The 15550-nt window shown below is 35.6% G+C and overlaps 1 protein-coding gene and 1 pseudogene across 1 annotated transcript; one reads left to right on the top strand and one right to left on the bottom strand.

Annotated features, from left to right (window-relative positions):
* Nucleotides 1-2186: 2186 nt before the first annotated feature.
* Nucleotides 2187-13365, bottom strand: LOC129498425 (ATP synthase F(0) complex subunit C2, mitochondrial-like). The gene is made up of 3 exons (XM_055307751.1): nt 13301-13365; nt 11082-11211; nt 2187-2662 (listed from the first exon to the last, which is right to left on the bottom strand). Exons 1-3 carry the CDS (start codon nt 13363-13365, stop codon nt 2351-2353), a joined length of 507 nt encoding a protein of 168 aa, XP_055163726.1. The 3' UTR covers nt 2187-2350.
* LOC129498424 (4-hydroxybenzoate polyprenyltransferase, mitochondrial-like) lies at nt 13364-15279 on the top strand (annotated as a pseudogene).
* The last annotated feature ends 271 nt before the right edge of the window (nt 15280-15550 follow it).

Genomic DNA, 15550 nt, shown 5'->3' with positions numbered 1-15550 from the left:
GAGGAACAAAGTGTAGAAAGTGCAGTCAGTTTTGACAGGGTGTAGCACACGTTTCCTTAAAAAAAAGCACCGTATGATACAAAAACACACGATAAAACCACAGGGCTTGTGGGAATAAAAAATGAAGTCAGAAGCACAATACTCAAAACCATCAGTTACACATTAAAAAGTTAGGATGCTTAAACATGGTAGCAGTGTCACACATATTAAATGGTTAAGAAATACATCAAACCTATAATACTATGGCACTTTGTTTTGAAGAGAGCCTGATGTTTGCTGATGGAAGGGCATGTGGGAAGAGTTGCAGTTTGTGAGCTATTACAAAGTGGTGGAAGGATTATGTGAAATCTGATGGAAACTTACAACACAAGTTGTGGCTGGGTGTGGCTCACAATATATATTGTACCCTGAGGTCACAGGGAGATGTTTCAGGTGTGTGCATATGTGCCTTTTTATTTTTATTTTTTGTATTTTTATGTAGTTTTGGTCAGCCTTATGCTGTTTTCTCCATCCACCAAGATCAGGAATTATCACACTTTTCCTTAAATAATCGGATAGTGGATATTTCTAGTTTTCAGGACCACAGGGACCCCACCACAGTCAAAGAAAGGAGGTTTAAGAAAAAACAAACTTGTCTGTAGTGCTCCAGTAAAACCTTATTTACAAAAATAGGCAATGGGCCAGAGTTTTCCACTCCCTAATTTGTTTCTCATGGAAGAAATCACACATAAGAAAACACAAAACTTAGGTTTTGCTCAAATCATTCCTTAATATATCAATTGTGTTGTAACATATTCACATTTTCAGAACAAGTATGTTAGCAGAATTGATTGTACCTCAAAATTTTCCCATTGAGGCGATTTGTCCTGATAATGCTTCATTCCCAGTTCTGCTGAGCTGAGCATTGTGTGGAAAGAACAATTTCCCGAGTTCTGGAGAAAACCCAACATTTAGATTGGAAAGCAAAAATACCTGAGTGGAAAAGCTGTCCAATTGCAAAGGAATTGTCCTCTACAGCCAAAGGCTGAGGTGACACGAGATGCGGTGATGAGACATCACCTGCATCTATTCTACTTAATCGCCTAATTCACTGCTGTATCCTCAGTGTTCAGAATACATTAGGCACTCATAACAAATCCCTTATCTTGCAAAGGGGTCTAGTAACTCTAGAAACCAGGAATGAGGACAACCTAGTTCATTTTTAATTGAAATCTTTACCCCTCTAGGGTCAGACTTGGCAATATTGCTTCCCCAGGATGCTTCATTTCCATGGTTACAAGAATGCAGAGTTCTCACTGTTTCTTCCTACTCTCTCTTTTTGTCTCCTTAAATCTTATAAGACCTCTTTTATTCAGTATATCAATTTGGCATATACTACTAAAAACTCAGCATACATTTACAAGCACAATACTCACAAGATTATACTTTTCTAGCCCTCATGCTAAATACATTCTATATTAGTTTTTCTTAAGCAAATAAATTTCCCTGCTTAGACATGAAAGATTTCCTGTCTGATTAACAGGAGTGAGCAATGTCTCTGACATGTAAGTGGTAATACACCTTTAGTAGTGAGAACAGACATTCTAAGAGAAATGTAGTTATTACTAGGATTTTGTTTAAAAATGGTATTTTTAATGGATGTAATTGTATTCCTCCAAAATTTATATGTTGAGACCATAATCCCCAATGTGACTGTTTTTGGAGATATGGTCTTTAAGGAGGTGATTTAGATTAAATGAGGTTATAAGAGTGGCTCTAATCAAACAAGATTTATATCCTTAGAAAAGATAAAGGAAGAAAAAAAAAAAAGAAAAGATAAAGGAAGAGACATCAGAGAGCGTCCCCTTCCCACTTATGCATGACGACATAGTGAGAACACATTTGAAAGTCAGAGGACAGATCTCACCAGAAATGAACCCTACTGGTGTTCTGATCTTGGACATCTAGCAGCCAAAACTGTGAAAAGGTAAATTTCTGGTTTTTTAAAAGCCATTTTGTTGTATTTTACGTGGCAGCCTGATCATAATAATGCAGATATATTTAGAATCAGAGGGACAAAAAAGAACAGGTAAAGAAAGATTTCTAAAATAAGAAAATATTTTTAATATTAAGAGCCGTCCAGAAAACTATGAACCTAAGGAAAATAATTCAATACACATTTATTAAGCCCTGAATCTGTTTTTTTTTTAAAGATCTTATTAATACAGTATTTATTTGTCTTTCCTCTGTCAAACCCTGAGCCAACCACTTTCCCCAGGCTGCCTGGGGAGGTATAGGAAAAGGAACATACAGGGCATACAGGGCAGACAAGACATGGGAGAAAGACCTATGGGAGGTGGAGACGACTCCTTCACATGGGGAAGAGGATGAGAAAGGCCACCATCAGGCAAAAGAGCCCCATGGCTTCCGAGAGGGCAAAGCCCAGAATGGCATAGGAGAAGAGCTGTTGCTTCAGAGAGGGATTCCTGGCATAACCAATGATGAGGCTCCCAAACACAGTCCCAATTCCAGCCCCAGAGCCAGCCACCCCTACAGTGGCAGCCCCAGCCCCAATGAACTTGGCTGCCGTGTCAATGTGCCTTGAAATGGCACTGGTTTGGAAGCCGCGGCTAGGAATAAGTGAGGTCAGGGGATGTGGGGCTGCCAAGCTGCTGATTAAGCCCTGAATCTAACAGACTTTGCTGTTTCATTCAATAGTTACCGTCTGATTCCAAACCCCACCATCACTTTTGGTTTATTTCTAGCATAAAAAGTGTCCTACTAGAAAGATATAGAATTAGAAAAATTAATATTATGAAAGATTTAAAACATTTGTGTTTTGGTTTCATCCTGTGGCTTTTGACCAAGGACTATATGTATAACAGAGAGAAAATTAGCCTAAGGAATGTCAAGCTTGGGACGCCTGGGTGGCTCAGTGGTTGAGCGTCTGCCTTTGGCTCAAGACATGATCCTGCTGTCCTGGGATCGAGTCCCTCATCGGGCTCCCTGCATGGAGCCTGCTCCTCCCTCTGCCTTCATCTCTGCATCTCTTTATGTCTCTCATGAATAAATCAATAATTTTTTTTAAAAGAATGTCAAGCTTAAAGAAGAAAGGAAAAAAATATAGCCTTCAGAATAAAGATGCTAGAAAGGTCTATAACAGGCTTTCCAAGTAGACTGAATCCTTTTATATTGTACTTTTCAGGATTTATAAGACCAATTTCTCTATCCTTAAGCTGAAGCTAGTATCTTCAGATAATCAGAAAGTAAACAATTTTGCAGAAAGTATAATTGTTTAGAGTGAAAACCTCGCCTACTCTAGGGATCTTTCATTAAGTATTCTCCACCAGACACAATAAACAAACTTGGTTAGGAAGAAAATCTGATTAGTGGTTATTATTTCCTGGACTCAAGTCAGTGTCCATTAAGTTGGAAGTTAGGTGTGGGAAAAACATGGAGTTCAGTGAAGTCAAGATCTTGGCTGCAGCTTTTAATCCAACAATTAGTACTACAGAAGACTTAAGTTTTTGAGGGGACTCCACTGATACAAAGGAACTTAATGACCTATGAATGTTCAATCCTAAGGCCACCAACTTCACACCAATAGGAGGTAGATCACTAAAGCTGTATGGACATAGAAAAGGTCCCTCTCGTTGTAGTTATACAGGACAATGGAGAAAAATCCTCTTCCTTGAGAGCAGGGCTATCTTCTAGATTGGCCAGCACAGAAGTCTCTTCCGTTGGTAGGCAGGGAGTCTTTATTTCTATTTAGCAGAAAATATATGCTGTGGAAAAAAGACCACCATTTTTTCTAGTCTGATCTTTTTCAAGCAGATGATACCTTTCTTATAGAAACTGTGTTTCTGTTCCATAATTTTGTACCATGTATTGTGGAGGTGGGTAGCTTGATACTATAAGATGCCTTACCCAGTTGAGGACAATGTGCTGGCCATAATTGCCTCACCGTGGGCCAGGGTTTGCCTCTTAAGTTTGTCTTGCTTTTGTTCTTCTCCATCAGAAAAAGAAATTTCCTACTGTATAGCATAATCATATTGTTACTTAAAGGAATTGCCTTTTTTTTTGTAGGCAGATCCTTTTTAAAAAAAATTTTTGATAGCATACACGACATAAAAAGTAACCATTTTATTTTTATTTTTTATTTTTTTTAAAGTAACCATTTTAAAGCGTACAATTTTGTGATGTTTTCTACACCTGAAATGCTGTGAAGCCATCACCACTATCAAATCCCAAAACATTTTCATCACCTCGAAAGGAAACTCCATACCTATTAGTAGTTAATCCCCATTCCCCCTCTTCCTCATCCCATGGACCACTGAGTTACTTTCTGTCTCCATAATTTTGTCTATTCTGAATATTTCAGAATTTCCTTAGTTAGCTATTTTTCCCTAAGATCTGTTCAGAGAAAGAAAAGAAAAATTTAATAAAATAGTAAAAGTAGGACAATTTTGGAGCTAGAATTCACTGACTAATTCAAAATAATCAGATTTATTATCCGTTAAACACAAAAACTATAGAATCTATGAAACTAAACAGATTCAGTATGGCAGTTTTTTTCTTTTCCCACTCAATATCATTATTAAAGTATTTTTAGGAAATTATCTATACTCAAATTACCACTTGATCTCACTTTTCCTTGTATAATTGTACACAGAAATTGAAACAAATATCTTTACACATCCGCAGGGACCCTCACTGACCTTTGTCCAATTCTATCAGATGACCAGCCAATTCTGAGCAATCAGAAAGTTCTTACTGACAGAAAACAAAACAAAATAAAAACCTACCAAGCTCGTTAAAAGATTCTTTGGTTCAAAAGAGGGTGACTTTTTGAAAGATACAGAAGTTTACTCTTATTAAAAGTTATTTAAATAAGCAGAAAAAGAAAACACATTAGACACAAACTATTTGCATCCTCAATATGATTCAAAATATTTTTGCCTATTTGAATTATAAACAAGGAGTACAAAAGTATAAAAACAGGACTATCTGACTTTATGAGGAACTTAAAGAGAATATAAAGTATAAATACCACATTTAAAAAATAATGAAGACAGTGAATGCTGTTGAAAGTCAAATAACTAAAGACATCAAACTCAAGAAATTCCCCCAAAACTTAAAGTGAAAGAATGAAAAATTTAAAAAATAAAGTATTGAAGAACATAGGTCAGATTCCACTGAATCCCTCTTACCAAAATGGATTTTATTTATTTTTTTCCAAAATAGATTTTAAAAAGTATCAACAGAAATGACAAAATAAAAAACACTTGTATCTAAAGAAAAGTCTAAAAATTGAAAGTGGAAACTCTCTGAAATAACATTATTATTATTATTATTATTATTATTAAATGTTAAAAGAGAATAGTCTGTCTTTTGGTGGGATTTTTAAAGATTAAACATAAATAATTTTATGAGCACATGCAGTTGCTTCTGCCTGAAACTTCTGGTCTACCTGATTCCCTACTGACAATATCCCCAGCCTTTTCATTGTTTGGTTCTCAATTCCAATCATATCACCTTCAAGGCCTTTGTCTGACAACCAGAAACCAAGGGTCCTTCCTAGCGTTTTCTATCACAGCACAGGTTTATTATAATTAGAATATTTTTCTTAAGTTTTATTGATATATTTATTTATTTTTATATGTTGACTTCTTTACTGTATCTTTTCTTACTAAACTCCATACCCTTAGGATCATGTCTATATTAATTTATTATTTTTAGCCTATGGGAGAGCTCTATGCAAAATTAACTATTTGTAAAACCAAATATTTATTAAATCAAGAGAGAAGAAGGACAACAGTGTTATATTTTTGAATCAAAGAAACAATGGGAAAACAGTAGTGAAAAGATGATGCTTCTTTTTTCTTCTGTAAGGAAAACTGCTACCATTTATAATTAATATTTATGATATAATGACAATGAGAGTAATAATCATAATGCTGCAATGGACTGACTGTGTCCTCTAAAATTCAAATATTGAACCTCTATCCCCTACCATTCTGGAATTAGGAGGTAGAGCCTTTGGAAGGTAATTAGTTCATGAGGCTGGAGCCCTCATGAATGAAATTAGTGTCCTTAGAAGAAGAGACAGGAGAGCTTACCCCCCTCTGCTTTCCACTATGAGAAAGGACACAAGAAGAAGAAGGCAGTGTATAAATCACTAAGACAACCCTCACCAGACACCAAGTCTACCAGTCTCTGGATCTTGGATTTCCGGTTACCAGAACTGTAAGAAATAAATGTGTATTGTTTAAGGCACCTAGTCTGTAATCTTTGGTATAAGCAGCTCAAATGGACTAAAACAATTATTTTCAACTGTTTAGTACTTAAGATGTGCTAAGGACTGTAAATATACACATTAATTTAATTCTCAGAGAAATATGAGGGTTCTCGCTTTGTAGATAAGGAAACTGTCACAGAGAAGTTAAATAAGTTGCCTAAGTCACACATTTTGTAGGTATCGAAGCAAAGCTTTGATTTTAATCTCCATATTTCACAGCATAACGTTGGCTTATGAATTTCACAGAAAAACTTTGAGAAAAACATTCATATAACTAAAAAGCATATGGATAACTTTGAAACAATTCTGGAATAAGCAAATAAAACTATTTAGGAAAAGGAACCGCCAGGAACTACAAAATAAGAGAAATACATGCCAAAATTAAATATCATAGTTTTAAAATGCAGATATATTTGATCAATTCATTCAGTCCACAAATATTTGTATCTGTTATATATTAGGCAATATTCTAGGTCCTTTGTGTAGAGTGGTTAATAGAAGAGGCAAAAGTATCTTCCCTCATAGAGAATGCATTCTACTAAAAGAACCAGATGATCAAGACAAATTAAGTAAATATTAAATACACTAGACAATGGTGCATAATAAAGAGAAAATGTGTCAGCAGTATTCAGAGAATAGCAAGGAGGCCAGTGTAGCTATGCAGTGAGACAATCAGATCTGCCCATGAGATCAGCAAGTTACTGAAGAACCAGGAAATGTTAAGGTCTGGTACCTCAGGACAGAGAGTTCAGATTGCTTAAAAACAAGCAAGCAAACAGGTAAAAAAACAAATAATCAGTTCAAAAGAATAATATATATTATTCATTTATATATTCATAATAATATATTATGAATATTATTCATATTCATAATTATATTATGATAAGGCATGATATTTTTAGCTTGTCCTTTGCCTTTAATTCTCATAAATCCACTGATATGTGGACATTTCTTACAAATAAATGTTGGAGAAATATTTTTAAAATGATAATTTGTCTAACAAGGATATAGGCTTGCTCCCGAGAGGAGTTTCTCATCATTGTCAGAGTCCAAACAAGCTGAATGATTGATCATCTGGTAAGGATGATGATAATTTCCAACTTGGTGTTCAACAGAAACTCTAATCCCTCTCTTTCCTATTTTTAAACTTTGAATTTATATATGTTGTATCATTTTTCCTTAATAATTGTTTAGATATACTAAGGAATAATCATTTTTCATATTTGTCAAATGAACATTTTTACTTATTTTTTTAAAATAATTTCCCACTGTGGAAGACCCTTTCCTACAATACATCTTTGACCTTACACACTAAAACATTTTACTTCATTTAAGACTATTTAATATCCTCTTATCTTCCCACAGATGGTTCTTGTAGTGTCTCTTAGTAAAGTGGTTGCATCATCTGGGAATAATTTATTTTGAAGCATAACCACACTCATGGGCCCATAGGCTCATACTATTAGAAAAGGAAATAAATTGTGTATATCAATGGTCCGTTGGTCTACACTATGCTAAAAAAATGTACAGCAAAAGGTTTGCCACTCCTAGTCCCTTGGCCATTAATGGATTATGCTGTCCCCTTGAGACAAAACAGTCCTTGACATCCTATGCAACAGAGAACAGTAGAGAAACAATGAAAAGGGAGTAGGTCTGGCCTTTAATCAAGAGAAAAAAATCTAATTGTAATCTAGAGTGTATACTAGGTCAAACACACCTAGTAGTGTAATTTTATTGTTATTTAAAATATTTTATTTATTTATCTGGAGAGGTTGCGGGAGGGAAAGGGACAAGCAGACTCCACGCTGAGCACTGAGCACGGGAGACCAAGGCTGCTGGCCCCATTACCCAGAGATCATGACCTGAGCTGAAATCAAGAGTCTGCCACCCAACAGACTGAGCCACCTGACACCTCTAGTGTAATTTTTTTTAATTGAATCACTGTTGACATTATTTCTAACATATAGTCTCTTATATGTTTCAGTAAGTTTATTTATTATTTATTTATTTTTAAAAGATGCTATTTATTTATTCATGAGACACACAGAGAGAGGGAGGCAGAGACATTGGCAGAGAGAGAGGCAGGCTCCATGCAGGGAGCCCGACGTGGGACTCGATCCCGGGATTCCAAGATCACGCCCTGGGCCAAAGGCAGGCGCTCAACCATTGAGCCACCCAGGTGTCCCAATGTTTCAGTAAGTTTAAAAGATTTGAACTTTGAACAAAATGATGAATGTGTCTCTACCTCTGGCAGGCAGGATTATGGCAAGTCGATTATAATAAATGGTATGCACCTGTGGGTGTTCAATAACTATGACTTGAGCAAACTTCACCTACCAAACTCTGAAGACACTACAGATAATAAAATTCCATAATGTTATGGCATTTGTATGAAAACTCTCAAAAATATATTCAATATTACTAATAGTATAATAATATATTCATAAAAATTCAATCATATTACATAAATGCAACTCAAAATTGAGCAAATATTATGGGACAGACGGGTGACAGAAATAGGTGATATATTCAAAACATAATCAAACTTTGCTGTTGCTTAATTTTATTAATAGAATTGTTATTATATAAATAGCACAATTGCTTTAGGTGTCTTAGATAAAATAAGTGTTAAACCATTCCAAATTATAGAACAGAACAGTCACTAACAATGTAGCAGAAGAGCCAAACCATAACTATAATCCTCTGTATCTAGTATACTTCAATAAGAGTTCAACAAGACACAAATTATTGAAACTTGTTTAGCAGAAGCAGTAACAAGCACAATAAATATTTAAAAAGTTGGGGACCTGATTTAACAATTCTCCCAAAAGCCTATAGTCGGATAAGTACACAATATGTCTTCATCAATGCATGCCTTCACTCTGTTTCTTGAACCTGTCAATGCAAAATAATACCAGGATGTCCAATAAAACTCTACCTCATTGACAAACAGGGAAAAGTATTTGACAGTATACTGGATTTGAGAAGTATCTTGCAGGAGAACACAAGTGATGAACACCTGTTCACAGTGTGACAAAATGAGATCACTAGCAAAATAAATATTTGTGTAATTGAGATGATAGATTGAGGGGGCAGGAGCCAGGGAGAAACAGAAAGTGTAAGGCATAATATGGTTAAGAGATAAGAGAAATACATACATATATTTACACGTTGTATGTAAATAAATATTAATAAACGCTAATTCCCATCTTTAGAAGGAATTGCCATAATGGACCTATATGATGATATCCAAATAGCTGCTCAAATTGACTATGTGAAGAGTTCTTAACCAGTACTGTTTGAGTTACAGTCACTTAAAGTATATTTCAAATAAAAATCAAAAGAAAGAAAAAATGTTAGAAATAAAAATATGCATGCAACAGAAAAGTAAAAAAATGCAAAGAAAATTTCATGTATAACCAATTTAATAACACTGTTTTCTTTACGATAACATGTATTTCAAACTTGAATTCCATAATATTTTCGCTCTATTTGGTAAACAATGTTAGGTTGAAAAACTAATGTATGATTTACTCAACAGGGTATAGCAGCTTAGCTTAAAAGACCATAATTGTGCACATAATGCTTAATGTTTATCTTTAAAAGAAGTGCTTAATTGTGTGAAAGTATTTTCCCAGAAAATTACTTCTTAACCTTCCAAGAGGCAGCCTTTCCACTGATTCTTAAGCACAATAAGAAAAGGAGGGCTTAAGAACAAAGGGACAAGTTTAAATAATAAAAAAGTTAAGCCACACTGTGGGCATAATTGGGAAATCCAATATTGAGGCTGAGATGACTATTACTTCATTCTTTGAAGATAATTGTATTTCAGTTTACTTTTTTTGCTAGAACAAATTTTGTAGGGATAGCTATAAGAGGAATTTATTTTGACTCCTGAAATTAAGTATAGAAGTAAAAGAAAATTGTCCTGAAACTGCAAAGGTACAAATTTGGCTTTATGACAGAGCCTCCCCAGTCAAGCTGAACTAACTGGTTTACCCAATCTCTGACACTTAAAGCTCTCTGAAAGTTTTTTTTTTTTTTTTTTTTAAGGAGGATTTTGGAAAAGAAAAAAAATGATGTCATTTTTTAACACCTTGCAAATACCCCTTAAAAACATTCTTTTTACATATTTAACAAATGAAGCAGCACACAAAGATCACTGTCTGGATTTTTATTATTGAAAAAATAATTCTGTTAGTCATAGGAGAAAAATCTTACTTTTCAAGAATCTAATAAAGTCTAATAAAGAATCTAATAAAAAGTTTAAAAGTTCATTACTATTTCCTCTTTGAAGTCTTGTGTATGATAACTGAAAATGTTCCAGAATTAGCAAACAGTGTGACATTCAGTCTAAAAATCAGATTTTAGAATGGGATCCTAAAGCTAAATTTTATATTTCTTTGATTTTTTTCTGTCTTTATCTGTTTATTTCATATTGACCTACTTGATATTCCTAACCCTTATTCAAAAAAGAACAAAATCAGATTGTTAAAACTCAAAATCCCACTGGAAGGCATTTTCATGTATCATCCTAAGAAACTAGTAAATTACTATCATTTACATTTCATTCCATCTTCTTATCACTCTTTAATTGGTCACTTTCCTTTGCTTACAAATATAAAAAGGTTTTGGTTTTGGTTTGGTGGTATAACTTTTATTGGTATAACTTAACCCTCTCCCAGAAAACAAAAACTCTAAACAAAATATTTTTTAAAGTAACTATTTGAAGGCATGGGAGATCAAATGAAGAGACATATAAAATTAAAAGGAATTATATCTTAAAGTGATTTCCCCTTTTTACTAGAGCATATTTCAGTCCACCTAGCATGAGGGGACTAGAACCCAAACAGAAAGCTGCTGTTTCAGTGGCTTGAAGTCTCAAAGGATAGAGTTTTTGGCTTCCACAGTTGCTGCTACTGAGTATAAAAATCCTGAGGGAAAAAGAGGACACCAAAGAGGTATGCACAAATCTATGTATAACTAGATTTATAGTTATACATAAACATAACTTTATTATGGCCTTTCCCTAAACTGTGCATGCATGGAGAAGACTATGATAATAGTGAAAAACATCAAGTGGAAGACTGATTAAAGCTGGTAACTATCTCAATTTCCTCCTACAGAAGGAAGATACAATTTTGAGTTTGGGTTCTTCTCAGTGAAATACCTCAAGGTCATGTCTTAAAACTATCAATCATGTAGCAGGACTAAAGAAATATTTATCTTGAACAGAGATAAAAGCAAAACATCTTTCCTAATCAAGCATAAAACCAAGCTTCTGTAGTTTAACACCTAACAGTCTAAAAAAGAAAAATCAACACTCTTCAGAAGAAGATAATAGAATTCGGAATTTCTACTAAGTATCATCTACAATATCTGATATACAACAAAAATTACTAGTTACATGAAAAAAATATGGCCCATTTTCAAGAGAAAGAGCAGTTAATAAGAGATTCCAAGATAACCCAGAAGTGGGGTTTTCAGAAAAGAACTTTATGGCATCTAATAAAAGCATATTCAAGGATCAAAAGGACACTATTGTCAAAATGAGTGAATATATGTAGGATCTCAGCAGAGATATGGGAAATATAAAAATAACTTAATAGGAATTTAGAATTTAGAAGCACAGTACCTGAAATAAAAGATTCACTCAAAGGGATCAACAGGTGACTGGAGGTGGCCAAAAAAAGGATCAATGTATGCAGAAAATGTTCAATAGAAATGATCTAATGTGAAAAGTTAGAGGTAAAAATGACAAGAAAACAGAAGAGCCTCAATAATCTGTGACACAAAATCAAGTGATCTATTATGTGTAATGGGAGTTCCAAAAGGACTTGAGAGAAATGAGAAAGAAAAAAGTATTTCAGGATATTAGAGCTGAAAATTTTCAAAATTTGGTAAAGAAAATAAACTACAAAGAGGTCAAGTAAGTGCAAAATAGATAACACAAACTAGGCCATATCTACACATGTACAGTCAAACTACTGAAAACCAAAAGAAAAAGCAATATATATTATAAAGAGAGATATATGGCTCTAAAAATCATGGCTGACATTTCACTAGATTTAATGGAAGCCAGAATGTAATGAAATATTTAAAGTGATGATATTAAAGCCAATAATAAGGACTTCTACTTCTGGGATGATGGAGTACATGTACTTTCCCTATTTCTTTAAGTACAACTAAATATATAGGTTTGGGCAGCCCTTAATCTAATCTGACTGGTACCATTATAAGGGAAAATTTGGACACACAAACATCAGTCTTATGTATGTACAGAGACACAATGATAAGCCAGCTATCAACACCTCAAGGAGAAAGACCTCAGAAGAAACCAAATCTGCTGAAACCTTGATTATAAATTTCTAAGCTCCACAACTGTGAGAAAATAAATCTCTGTTGTTTAAGCCACCCAGTGTGTGGTACTTAGTTATGACAGCCCGAGGAAACTAAGATGATGATTGATAGATAGACAGGCAGGTGTGTGTGTATATGTGTGTGTTGTGTGTACATGTGTATATTTATGTACACATGTAAAATTTTAAGAAGACTCTGAAAGGTAGCAAGAAGATAGACCAGCAGGGACCTCAGGACCCAAGGGACAACATGGTGATGAATTCTCTGGGATGTTTTTTTTTGTTTTTGTTTTTTGTTTTTTGTTTTGTATTCCAGACTTGGAGCTGAAGAAAATAGCTTAGAAATGTCAGAAAGTGCAGACAAAAACAAACAAAAACAAACATAAAAAGGTCTTCTCTTTAGCCAAGAGACCAGGAATAGGGAATCTAGTAAGACAGACAACTTTTAGTAAATGACCAATTTACTCCAATAAAAACCAAGGAAAAAACTCTGGCCATACTCCATCCACACCAGCAAAAGCTGAGTGGGAAAGCTAGACTTCCACTCTTATAAGGCAATCATTACCCTTGAGGTGATGTCAGACAAGGTCAAGTAGGAGATGGGATTTTCATCTTCACCAGTTGGTAATGAGTCCCCTGATCATAAAATTAATGAAGAGCATACAGCCTAGATCCCACACCCACCCAGCAGTGCACACCCAACAAAGCACTGCTCCTCACTAGTGCCATGGCGGGCCTAGAGGAGAGTGAGGACTCTTACCCAGTGCTAACAGAGCCATTCTCACCGCAACATCAATGGACTCCACATGGGGAGCTCAGAGGTGATTGTTCAGCAAAGTAAAAAGCTCTCACTCTCCTGATTGCCAACAAAATACAAGTGGGGAACCTGAACATCTACTTCCTTCTGGAAGTACTGAGGCAACACCTCCTTCCTCTTTTCTGTTGAAGCAGTGTCAGAAAAAGTCCACTAAACCAGAATTTTAAATAAAATCCCAAGTCTCAGAACATAACATGAAAAAGTCCAAATTTCCACTAAAAATCACCCCTCATATCAAGAACCAAGAAGATCCCAGGCTGAATTCAGAAAAAAATCATTGGATGCCCAGATCAAAATGACAGAAATGTTAGAATTATCTGACATTAGGAAACTTGGATGGTGAGTGGGGGAAAAAAACTATCTCAAAAGGTGCATACAGTATGATTCAATTTACTAACAAGTTATAGGATTGGAGAACAGAGCTATGGTTGATAGTGGTTAAGAAGAGGGTAGAGGTTTGGGGGGCCTGGGTGGCTCAGTGATTGAGTGTCTGCCTTTAGCTCAGGCAATGATCCCGAGATCCTGGGGTCAAGTCCAACATCGGGCTCCCCAGAGGGAGCTTGCTTCTCCCTCTGCTTATGTCTCTGCCTCTGTGTCTTTCATGAATAAATAAATAAAATCCTAAAAAAAAAAAAAAGAAGAGGGTAGGGGCAGGAGAGAAGTGTGAAGTGTGTATGGCTATAAAATGACAACATGATGGAATCTCATAATGATGAATATGTTCTGAATCAGTTGAAGGCCTTATGACAAAAAAAAAATCATATATATACATATATGACTCCTATTGGTTCTGCTTCTTTGGTTCTTATTATATATCTAAAAAGAGAATAATGGTAATACAGTGGGATCATAAAAAGTACTCAACAACCCAAAGAAGGCAGGAAATGAGAACAAAAGAACAAAGGCCACATGACAAGGGGACCATGCTTCCTAGGCTCCCCAGTGCAGACTCACATGGAGCCGTGGGCTTTAGGACTCCTGGGGCTGCTCCCTGCTCCCAGTGGTACCCATTGCCACAGGGGTCTGGTGGTTCTCAGGCCCAGCAGCTGCTCAGCCTGTGGCTCTGGTTCATGGATTTGGCATCCTACCCTCTATAACCTTACCTTCTCTTCATGTAGTTAGACAAACCCATTGGAATCTGGTTGCTGTGTCTGCCAGGTACCTGGAGCACAGAATTGGCCTATGAGCCAGGATGAGCTCTTTGGCATTGGAGCAAAGCTGTACAATTCATGTCATGCAGGGCAGTGACTACAATAAAAAGTATAGCTATGGGACCAGCATCCCTACTTCGTGTAATCACCTACTCACTAATAAAAGGAATTACATACTGGCTTTAATTACCCTTGGGGTTGACTTTTAGCCGTGGGGATTATTATTTGGATGGTGTGCTAACAAGGGCTCCTGTAATCCAGGTGGTTACCTGGTTCTTTATTTTCTAGAATTTTGAAAACAGTAATATATGATACTATCCATGTTCATCAGGACAAAAGAGATGATGTTCTGACTGGTCTGAAGTTGAGGGCACTGTGGCTCAGTAAAAACACCAAAGAGTGACTCAGTGACTTCAATGTCATGATCCTGGAGGCACTGTACCTAATAGGGTTCTAGTAAGGATCAGACCACTTGCTACTACACTGCTCTGGCCACAGGAAGCCATCAACCTCATCAGATTTACACTCTAGACATCCACAGACCGGAGGATGGTGGAGATTAAGTTTCCTCCAACCAAATAATAGGGCTAACAGTTTTTTTTAGGGATTGTCCTTGGGAATTTGTGGAAGGAAAAGACAGACAAAACAAAAAAATATATAAATAGTAAAATATGAAATGGGAAAAATGTTTAGGAATTTTTATTTTCTATTTATTTTTATTTATTTTTTATTAATAAATTTTATTTATTTATTCATGAGAGACACACACAGAGAGAGAGGCAGAGACACAGGCAGAGGGAGAAGCAGGTTCCATGCAGGGAGCCCAACGTGGGACTCGATCCCAGGTCTCCAGGATCATGCCCTGGGCTGAAGGCAGCGCTAAGCCGCTGAGCCACCGGGGCTGCCCTATCTAGGAATTTTTAAAACAAATTTTTAGAAAACATTC

This window comes from Nyctereutes procyonoides, unplaced genomic scaffold (assembly GCF_905146905.1).
Source record: "Nyctereutes procyonoides isolate TBG_1078 unplaced genomic scaffold, NYPRO_anot_genome, whole genome shotgun sequence".
Taxonomy (NCBI): domain Eukaryota; kingdom Metazoa; phylum Chordata; class Mammalia; order Carnivora; family Canidae; genus Nyctereutes; species Nyctereutes procyonoides.
Note: the sequence above shows the minus strand (reverse complement) of the source record. Positions and strands in the feature narration are given on the sequence as shown.